Raw genomic sequence first — 12058 nt, forward strand, 5'->3', positions numbered from 1 at the left:
AGTTTGCCTTTGACATTGTTCACACTTCCTGCCCTGTAACCTTTAACCATACCCTCCACACCTAACTGTGTCTCGGCCTTTGGTCAAATTGAAACTCAAACCTTGTTGGCCCAATTCTGAGCCTCACGTACTCTCCATAAACCATGGTACACTGATCAATCCTGTTTATGGCAGCCTCTGCACCTTGCTCATACCATTCCGCATGCTTTGAAACCAGCCTCAAAACACTTGAGGATTCATTGCAGATAATGACATCATCATTATCCCATAGACCCAGATTCCATATCTTACAGGCGCTACATTCAATATTTTAAATTGATTATCTCATCAATTCCTTATCAACAACCCTGTGAGAGACTTAGAATCAGTCACATGCCAAAGCCATGCAGTTAATATGTGAACAAGTCAAGGTTTAATCCAGGTCTAGTCTGATCATAAACCCAGGATTTTAATTACTCTGATGCCTACTCCAGAGACAGAGACAGGGAGAGAAACAGCATAGAGAGAAACTTAACATGATTTGTAAACACCCACCTCTCTATAACTTCCTCTGGGCAATCACTAACAAAGTCCTAGTATTTTTATATTTTTGATTCCTTCTAAATCCATTGCTTCTGTTTTATTTCCACTGCCAATTGCCACATTCATGACTTAGGCCTTGGTTAACTCATTACATGTCATTTTACTTTTCTTTTCACTAGTCTTAGTAAATCCGGTTTTTCTTACCTTAAGCAGGGCACAAACACTACATTCAGCCTCCTAAAGGATTCTGTCGTTTGCACAGCCAGACATCAAAATTTATACTGATATTTCTCTGGACTTGGTATAAAATCCAGTCCCAAGAAGCAGCATGATATTGGTGGGGGGAAAGTATAAGGACATAGATTTTGATTTTTGCAATAGTGTTAATAGACTATATGACCTTGGAAAAAAGCCATTCGACCTGACTGGACCGTCTACTAAAGGATCCTAATCTTCCTGCATGATTAGGTGCTTTAATAATGAATAACGGCACATTTGATTATTTACATTCCTGCCTCCTCAAGAACCACACCACACAAAGTTATTGCATAAGGCTTAAAACAGACTGTCCTTTATCAATTCCTAATCTATGCTGCATCCTTGCTCATAGTCACCTGGTATCTTCAGACTCCAAGTAGACTGGTTCGCTAATTCTGGCAAACCTAATTTGCTAAGTCTGCATCCAAACAAAAACAAAGGAAATTAGATTAACAAGTGAGAAGAGTCTATAAAGGTGAGCTACTCTAAGATGATCATTGCCAGCAATATGACAACTAAACTAACCCGAGGAGGCCCTTCCTTCATTTTTAGCTGCTAAAGAATTGACAGATCCAGCTAGACTCGTGAGTGATACAAACAACTGTCATTCTTACAATGCCAGGGAAAGCGACACCATAATTTTCGTTCCAGCCTACGTGGAGAAATAAAAACAGGTAATGACTCCCATAGCCAGCAAAAAGAGCACAGAAAGAACAACAAGAAGATCCTCCAAATAGCAAATTTCAATGTATTGTGATGAACTTCCTGAGAATTGATTTACACTGGATGTAAGGCTTTCCCCCCCTCTTTTGGAGCTATATTTTGAAAAAAAAAAAAAAAAAAAGGTTAATCTTTCATTCTTGCTAGTAAAATATTTCCCCCACCTTCAGAAAAATAGCATTATCATTGCAGAAAAGGGTAGGCAGATGTTTTATTTTTAACTGGAACCAGAATACTGTGATTCTGATTAGTTATCACAAGTTTTAAAATCTGAGAACCTCATTAGAGCCAGGGGTACATATGGGCTTTTAGTGGATGGGGAGTCTGCCTGTTTATATTCTTCTTGACACAATTCCAAGAGTGTTAGATCCCAACAGTCATGAACAACTCTGCTCTCCATTTGCTTTGATGAGAAGAGTAGTTCGCACCATACTGATAAAGTCTTTTTTTAAAACTGAATTATAGTTGATTTACAATGTTGTGTTAATTTCAGGTGTAAAGCAAAGTGATTCAGTTATACATATACATATATATGTATGTATGTATGTATTCTTGACATTTTTGAAGTGCCTTAAAGAAAAAGCAACCATTGCCTTGGAGCTCTGAAGCATCCTTCTATCAGACCATCTATCAGATGCTCTCTGCAAGCATTTTGCCAAGTGAGACCTATTCTATGTCAGGAACTGTAGTGTCTACCCAGATGAATAAGACGTAACCCTTGTACTCAGAGGGCTGACAATTCAGGTGAGTTAAGCACAGAACAATCACTGAGTAAATCAATCCACGTCACAGGACTCCAGTCAAAGTGCTCTAATGCCTCATCTTCGCACTTAGAGTAAAAACCCAAACCCTTACGATGCCTGCAGGGTCATGCCTACGAGGCTCCATATGACCTAATCTTTCACTCCCCAGCCAGCTTCTCCCTTTCCAATCTTGTCTCCTGCTACTGCCCCTCTCTCTCCCTCACTCCCCACTCTGGCACACATTGTGTTCCCTACTCTGGGAGTTTGAACTTGCTCTTTGTGTTGTCTGGAACTCTCTTCTCCCTTTCCAGCACTCTCTCTTTCACTTCTTCAAGTCTCTGCTCAAATGCCACCTTATTAGCAGACAGGTTTTCCCTAATGACCCATGTAAAATATCAATCCCCACCTCCTCTTACTCACCCTATTATTTTCCATAGTACTTAACACAATCTGACCTCAGTTTATGTTTATTTTCTTGCTTCCTCCACTAGAATGTATTTAAGATCTGTGAGGCCAGAGATCATTGTTTTGTTCACTGTTATCTCTCCAAAACCTAGAACTGTGCTGGGAACCTAATAGATGCTAAATAGACATTTGAAGGATGAATAAACTAATTGACAGGCAGAAGTTCAGTATGCTGGCTATGATCCAGTATGGAGGCCTTAAAGGGTGTTGATTGCCCATTTAGGGTCTCCCCTTATTTTTCCTGGACTGATTTTTTGATTACAGTATAACCAAGAAGAAGGAACTTCGCAAGATAGAAGATCTACATGCCTTTCAACCCTAGGGGACCAGAAGAATGAATGTGAGTTGGTGAGCTCCACCCTCAGAGATGAGAAAGAGTAGAAAGCCGAAGTTATTATCTCCTATGATACAGGAAGTCAACACCAGGTACCAGAGGCCATGTCTTTAAGGACTTTGCAAGATTTTAAGTCTCTCTATTTTTAAAAAAATCATTTCTTTTTCCCCCTGTTTGATTGCGGTGATAAGCAATAAAACTCTTAACATGGAAGAAAATGATGTCATCTTCGTTGGATAATTCAAGAGTGGGTGGAACTTGGGAGATCACATCTAACTCTATTATTAGTCTTAAGGGAGAAAAAGTCCAAGAGATACAGTATGTGGAGTCCCGGCGCCTGGGGGCAGGTTTTAATGGCCTGTGGGGCACTGATCCCGCTATTCATTTGTGTTTATAACTCATCAAGTATACACTTATCCTTGAATATTGCTATTCGGGCACTGTGAAAATAGATATCGTTTCTGTCCTTTGGAACTTATAATCATAATTCTACGACAACAAGTTGGTACTGCCTCTGGCTGGACACCAAAGTTGAAAATTAACTGCCAACACTGACCTAGAGAATCCATTATATGGATAATGCCTTCTTAGAACCACGTCTTTCATAAATTAACTCCAACTAGTGGACTGGTGATTTTAATTGCCTTTGACTGAGCTAGTAAGCTCTGTAGTCATGTGATAAGAAAAGAAAAGAAATAAAGAATAGGATCCCAGTTTTCAAGGGCTTATTTCTATCTTTTTGAAGAAATAAGATGTGTAAAAAAAAACCAGCAAGAAACTAATAAAACACACCATATATAAAATTCTGGGAGTCTGGCTAATTTGATGGATCCAAGGAGTTTGTGAAAGTACCATTGCTGCTTCTTTTAGCCATTTGCTTCTGTCTTGTCTATATTCTCCAGTGTTATTTTTTTTTCTTTAGAATTTCTGTGGCAACAAGCTCAGAGAAACTCAAAAACATTCTCCTAGTCAAGACTGTTGACAAAAGCAATATTTTCTAAATTATTTAGCTGATTCACTCACAATTAATAAAAATTTATTAACTCTAATTCTTTTTTTTAAAATAAAAATATATCTTTGAAGCAAATACATAAGCTTTTTTTTTTCCTTCAAAGAAACATCTCAAATTTCAAAACATTATAGTAGAGTAATGCTTCCAAGATTAGGGAGGAGGGGGCAGACAGTTTTTAACACCACCCATTAGCTGTAGGACTGTTGACACATGGTAGATATCTAGACTTCAGGGTTTTTTCCATCAGAATAATGGAAATAACAATTCATGCCATACTAATTCACAAAGTGATTGTGTGAATCTAATGAGATCATATGCGTGACAGAATTTTGTAAAGAAAAAATATCATAAAAGGAACTTGAAAGGAAAAAAAAAACCTTTCCTTTTTCCTGTTTTTGCACTTATAATACAGAGTATTGATACCAAATGATCTCGACTACCCAGGAAAATACTTATCTGATGAGCTTTTTCCAAAAATATATTTTATAATTACTATGATAGCTGTATTAAAATAAACATATGCAAGATTTCAATAATTATAAATCACAGCTCACAGCTCCAAAAATATTTTTTGGAATGTACACAACACAGATTGGCCAGTTTGAAATATTTCAACAATTAAAAGAAAATAGCATGACTCAGACCTGAAGAGGCATACATGATAAACGCTGTAGCACTTAAGCATGTAGTGTCAAGGAAAATTAGTCAAGGACAAACCGCCTACAAGCTGGAAGAAGACATTAGTTCTATGCAAAAGCTTTCAGGGCTGCATTTTCTGAACAACAGAGACCTCAAGGGCCCTTAGAAAGATCAGTCATGCACCACTAAAACAGGACACATCAGTTGGCTTTCAGAACTAGGAACAAAGTACCTGCAAGGTTAAGCACCTCTTCTGTACAGTGTTCCAGTAAGCTCCATTTTGCTTTTACCTATATATAACCATGCGGTTTATTTTTTAAATCTATTGTTTTGTACTCTCTAGATTCAGTATTCCATCTTGGGCAACAAAGAGCATTTTGTAATGGCATGAAATTTCAAAAGCAAAAGCCAAATGTCTCCTAAACCATGTTCCCTTACCTATTGCCAAGGAAGACCAGTGCTTACCATTTATAAAGTCCAATCTGTTTTCCTACCCAGAGAAAAGAGACCCCACCAGCCTCTGTTAATATTATGATGAGTCAGCTCAGGAATTAGGAAAGTTTTGTGAAGGTTCAGCCTAGATCCGGGATCTTCCTTTCCTTTTGTTCCCTTTCTGATGCCAGGGGATGCACTATCCATAGGTGTGAAGCCTCAGGACCCTAACTGATCCTACTCAGCCCCTTCTCTTCAGAGAGTGATCACATGAGCCCGGTGGAAGTCACACTTCCGCAGAGGCCCTATTTCCCAACTCCTTCATCAGCCTTTTTTATTCCCCTTGGATTATCTAAAATCAATAATGATTCCTTTTGAAAGTCACGCAGAACAAAGATGACCACGAACACTGTGATCTTAGTTGATCTACTCAAACTCTGTGACCCTCTGTTTCTTTATCTGTAAAAAATGGCCACTCATTAAATCTCAGAGATAATATTTCAGAGACTTTATATGCAATAATAACATCCCCCCCCCCCCCCGTATGTACAGGGCTACATTGGCAACTTCACATTTTATGATATGTGAGCCTTACAATAATGCCTTCAGGTTGACAGGGTAGTTGTCCCAACCTCCATTTTCTAGATGTATATTTAAAACTTCTTCATCTCTAAGTCCCTTCCCAGTTTTGATATACTGCGTTACTGTTTAATAGAAGAAGAGAAACTGAGGCACAAAATGGTGAACTAGTTTCATCAGGACCCCCAAAACACTTCTCTCTGAGCCTAATACTACATAATTTGGTTTTCAGAGTAAACAGTGGAAATATTTTAAGAGTAAGGGGCAAGGTCATATTTCTTTTTTTCCTTCCAGTGTTGAATTGGTACAGTTGCAATGTAAACAAGCAAATAGCTAAGCCACGTTAAAAAGAAAAAAATATGAAAAAACGATATATTCTTAAAAAGCCAAAGCTCAAAAGCAAAATGGCTTCTGTATTAAGCTTGCACTATCATAGCAATTCAACATTTATTTTCACTTCAATTTATTACATTTCTCCCCTAAAATAGGAGTCAAATAATTTTAATTGCTTATTTTATGCAAAACATACAATATTTGCTTACATAATTTAACTATAATCTATCATGTGTTCCCCCAAATTTTGTTTTTATGTGCTATACACATGTATACACACATATAAACAAAAAGCAATATGTATATATGTGTGTGTGTGCTCTCAGAATTACCTGTCATACGGCATCTATATGTATAGTATATGTTATAAACACACACACATACTGTGTGTGTATATATACATATTTGTTTTTCAGAGGCATTCTTATTTACTGAAATTACTCTGAACTTAACCCTGAAGAGAGTTCATGATGGCAAATATTGGAAATCCATTCATAAAAATATAATTTATTCATAAATTACAATGCTTAAGAGTGAAAATATTACAAATCCTTAAAAAAGCAAATGCTTATAGCATCCTTTGCATGCAATTACTTCTACTCTATTCTATATCCACAGAATGTAAATACAGGGTTAATATCATGAAATAGAAGTCAGTGATTGAATTGAATAATTACATCCATCCAAGAGATGTTCTTTTAGTGTGTGATAGCCTGCTTGATAATAATCCCTTCACAAGCCTACCTAGATCTCAAGTGAATTTTGGGATTAAAACTTAATTTAAAACTTGGTTAAGAAACTCCTTGAACTCTCTAGAGAAAAGGTCTAAAGTAAATGCAAAAAAATTATCATCAAAGTCAGTCAAAGCAACACTTCGTATTTTTCTCAGAACACAAACATCAAATTCATAGAATTGATTGGCCAAAAAGTTCACTTATTACATTTACAATGGGTCACTTATACTATGTCTTAATTTATGAAATCATTATATATATTTGCTTCTTTGAAATGGTTTCTTAAAATATTAAGTCAAGAACTGATATTTATCTATATATATGTATATGTCAGTCTGATAATATATATACAGAGTCACACACATTCAACATCTAAAATCTGTTGTATCTATGTTGAGCATACAAAATATTTCTTAATTTTCACACATTACTCTCAAGAAACAAGTACATATATCATTATTTTAAACATTAAAATAGTTGTAACAATAGTTCCATATCTAAAGTGGGAAACTGTTCAACTACACAATGTTATTGTACCTCTTGTTTCCATGGCAACTCCTTCGCTCCCCTGAGCTAGTAACCATGGACTCACTGCCTTAGAAAGGCTTGGACAGAGTGTAATCGAATGGTCTCGTTGTTCATTTAGAAGATTGAAGCCCAGTCTCCCAGATTCTTGACTTCTCCACTGTCAGCCCAGTAGTTAGCGTCAGAACAGGAAGTAAAAGATGGGTCTCCTGGCCCCGTTCCAGCATTCTTTCAACTATCCTATACTGCCGGCCACTATTCTAAATCAACTGACACTAAAATAACACTTCACACACACACATGCACACACACGCAAACACACCCCATATACACACTGCATGTATAAACACCAACATGCCTAAGCCATTTGCTTCAATCATGAAATTTTAAGAGTCAAACTACACTTTTTATGATTTTCCAGCACTACAAATAAAAATATCATTATCCTTTTGGCATGATAATGACAAGATGACTTGTTGGCTATGGATGTAGGACACAGAAATAATTGCTTAAAATGGGGGGAAAAATCAGTATTAAACTGATTTTGTCTTCTTAATGTCTCACAGTGCTTTACTAGATATTTTCATTCATTTTTACTGAAGGAGTTTACAATTATAAACAATAAAAATTAAAAGATAATAAAGAAAATATTTAGTAATATCTAGGTAACATATCATGGTTCCAATTTGCTCATCACTGTAACAATAATACAAAGCACTGTTAGAAAAAGTAATTTTCCTACTTAATCAAATTTTTATCTATAAATAACAGATTCTAGAGCCTACATCTGTGTTGTCCTACACAGTAGCCACCAACCCCCTTGTTGGGTCCTTGAAATGTGACTAGCCTGAATTGAGGTATGCTGTAAATGTAAAATACATAACAGATTTCAAAGACTTTACCCCCAAAAAAAGAATGTAAAATAATCTCAATTTTATACTGATTATATATTGAAATGATAATATGTGTATAAATAAAAGTATTATTGACATTAATGTGACCTGTTTCTTTTTACTTTTTTAACTTGGCTCTTAGAAAATTTTAAATTACAAATGTGGCTTGTATTTGAGGTTCACACTATATTTCTATTGTTCGTCCCTGGTCTAGACCATCCACATGCTGATCTTCCTGTCTGAAATATTTCATTTCCTCAAGTCCAGAACCTACTCTACATGATCAAAGGCTACCTTGTCCTTGAACCCTTTTCTGATCTCTCCCATCCAGAAGTGAGTCCTTGCCTCTAACCTCCATCGGCATCTTCCTTCTGGCCTTGCCCGTTCTATCCTAACACCACTACTAGGATGCAAGTTACTGGCAAATAAGTTCTATGTATGTTTTTATGTATGTCTGTGAGTTGCAAAACAACCACATGGAGCTTTAGAAAAGCATCAGTGAACTTTTACTAGACAAGTAAGCAAATAAACTTATATATACAGTCAATTTGTTCTCAGTTCACATTTGTTCAGATAAAGCTGTCTTAAAAGATCAGAATTTTCTAAAGTACCAGGTCTATGTCTAGTAAAAGGATACGTACCAGCTGACTCTCAGATACCGTAGAAGATGGTGAGGCGAGGTTTGCCTGCAAAATTATAAACATAGTGTTTATTTAGTGAAATTCATAATTTAGTAAGATAATATATCTATGTTTTTAAGTATTCTGAAGTTTTTTATTGCTAAAATAATACATGCCCCTTGTAGAATTTTGACAGGTATTAAGTAAAAGAAAAAAATATCATTATGCCACCAAAAAATGATTTTTTTCACATTTATGGTACATTGCCTTACAATATTTCTCTTACACATTTTTATTCAGCTCACATAATAGTAAATATGATGTTTTCTATGTTGCTTTTCCTTAGCATCTTAACACAAGTACTAGTGTAAGACATCAAAAATTCTTCAAGGTGATGTAATATGTCATGCTTTGTATACTCCGTATTTTACTCAAACTTACCAACATTGTTAGCTATACTTATATTTATGTACAGCAAAATGAAACAAATAACAGATTTTTTCATTAAATTACTCATATTAGAAAATAAAGTTTTCATGATTTCATGAAAAAAAATTTTAATTGTTTTAAATTAAAGAGGAGGCTAATATTGCTTCATCATCCTTGGTTCCTGAATTTCACTCCTTTCTTCTGGATTTAGTTTCCTTCTTGCTGAAGTAAATGCTCTGGTAGTTTTTTCAGAACTTCCTGTCTTGGGCTTTGTCTGAAAATGTTTTTATTTTGTTCTCATCCTGAATGAGAGTTTACTTGGACATAGAATTCTAAGGCAATAGTTATTATTTCCCAGCATTTTGAGGACTGCCCACTTGCTCTGACTTCTGTTACTGCTGTGAATGTAAACGTCATAACTTGGATCATCGGTCTCCACATCTGCTTAGCGTTTAAGATTTTTCTCCATGACATTCTGTAATTCCACTATGATGTGTCTGAGCATGGACTTCTTTTTATGTATCCTTTTTGGGGGCTTGGTGTAGTCCTTCATTCTGAGAATACATATCTTTCTTCATTTCCGGAAAATCCTCCAGGGATTACTTCAAATATTCCCTCTCTCCCATTATATCTAATCTCTTCTTTGGAGCTTTGATTAAATATATGTTGGGTCTTCTGAATCCATCCTCCATTTCTATAAAATTCCCTGTCATATTTTTTGTCTCTTTATGCTGCATTCTGGATAGTTTCCACATATAAGCCTGACGGTTAACACATTTTTCTTCAACAGTATATTAATACATTTAATATGGCCATTGAATTTTATATTTTAATGATATTATTTTTAACTTCTAGAAGTTCAGTTTGGTTCTTTATCAAATTTTCTTTATGGTATCTGTAACTCCTTTTAACTATTTCAACATTTTATTATATTTATAAATTCATTCCAGATTTTTCTATAATCTTTCTTGGCTAAATCCCCTGTTTCTTGTATCTGTTGACTCTCCTTCATGCCTCTGCCCCATGATGTTCTTTACTCATTTGATTGATAGCTTTTTAGTTTTGATTTTGAGCTCCTCTTCAGTCAGGGTAATTTCAGTGATGATTTCTGTAGGTATCTGAGAAACCCTGGGTTGGGAAACCATGCCTACAATACATTTCATGTTTGCCCTAATGGGGGCCCCAGGTACTTCACTGATTCTGGACCAGTTTCCGTTTTATTTCATCACCCTCATATGCCTGAACTTACAGGGTGGCAGGTGCCCACATCTTCAACTTTCACAGGTTTAGCACCCATTTTCTCATGGATGACTATATTACCACCCAAGAGTGTAGATTAAAGATGGTGGGAGGATTTATGTCTATTTCTATCACATGCTTCATGGCCGTGTGGCCTTCTAGGCTCCTGGACACACACAAAGGATTCATCCACAGCTCTGACTCGTTATATAGTGAAAGTTAAACTCTAAGCTCCTGGCTCCTGTCACCTGTGTTCTGACATACCTGTGTTCCCCCAGAGCTTAAGCTTCTTCTTAACTTTCCCACCTGTAGCTCCCTCTTCATTTCTGACACTCACAGTTCCTCCTTCTTTCTTGTAGATTGGGTTACATATATATATTAATAGTTATGTTTTCTCAAGCTTTTCTGCTCTTAAATGGGAGACCAGGCTTCCACATCAGGGAAGTGGTCAACATACAGATGCGCAATCATAAATATACTTGGCTGACACATGATAAATTTGTGTTCCTATACTATCTCTATTCTTTTTGAAATTGCAAATATTTTCGGGGTTATGACAGATGTGTCAATATTGCTTTTACTCTCTGAGAAGTGAATGATAACTGAAAACTGAAAGCTGAGTGGTTCCTATGGTATCGCCAAGTACGGAAGAGTGTGAATCACCAAACATAACGACCAGGCTCCTGCTGTCCTTCTCATACTGTGTCCAACATGGTTTGTTTTTGATTTTTTGACTCATGACGTTCTTCACCAGGATGGTCACTGCTCACTGCCGTCCCTGCCTGCTCTACAGCAGCAGTATGTCCTGGCTAATTGCTCCCCACCTCTAATTGCTGTGGACCAGGTTACCGTGCACTGAGGTTCATGGTTATTCTGTGCTGCAGAAAATTACCCTTCAGAATGCCTATCCCAGTGATTTTTCAATTCACCTAGGGTTTCATTTTTAACCTCATAATGTAATATGAGTAATAATGATTTCTTCTAATGTCTTAGGATGTTTTCCTTTTGGTTAATTCTTCATTATTGCAGTAATGAGAGAATTCTCTATGAATTCCCTAAGTTAAATGACTTCTATGAAATATGCTGAACTGAATGTATCTTGACAGGAACAAAATATAGTTATATTTTTATCTCAATAATTATAGGAAAAAAGAAGTCACACACTAAAAATAAAGTATTTTCACAATTTAACTATATTACTAACATTTTTCAGTACTTTGTGCTAAATAATACCAAACTATCATAGGGAAAAAAGAGAAAGTGCTCAGGCAAACACATTAATTAAATTAGGGAAAAACACAAATATCTTTGTATCCAGTCTCCATAAGTCCCCAAAATTTCTTCACTGGGAATTATGACATAACAACAAGGTGATTTAGACATCCCCAGTACATTTTTATTTCATCTAATATAATGGACTTCATATCACTATTATAAGAAACTATTCCCAGAGAAAAAACAGAATTAAATTTGAACCTCAGGGTGGAGTTAATATTTATAAAGCTACTTCAGATCCTTTATCAAAGAAAAAGAATATTGGCTTATGTGTATCATCACAAATATAACCAGATTCTTTCAACT

General features: G+C 35.9%; 1 protein-coding gene across 14 annotated transcripts in view; it reads right to left on the minus strand.

The window, feature by feature from the left end:
* Positions 1–12058, minus strand: part of MLIP (muscular LMNA interacting protein) — a 298573-nt gene that overhangs the window by 80352 nt on the left and 206163 nt on the right. For all 14 annotated transcript variants that reach the window (XM_007186944.2, XM_007186939.2, XM_007186945.2 and 11 more), the window contains one exon: positions 8831–8875. In XM_007186944.2, coding sequence (XP_007187006.2) covers positions 8831–8875 — 45 coding nt within the window. The remainder of the gene's footprint in view (positions 1–8830; positions 8876–12058) is intronic.

Source organism: Balaenoptera acutorostrata, chromosome 10 (assembly GCF_949987535.1).
Source record: "Balaenoptera acutorostrata chromosome 10, mBalAcu1.1, whole genome shotgun sequence".
In the NCBI taxonomy this organism is placed as follows: Eukaryota; Metazoa; Chordata; class Mammalia; order Artiodactyla; family Balaenopteridae; genus Balaenoptera; species Balaenoptera acutorostrata.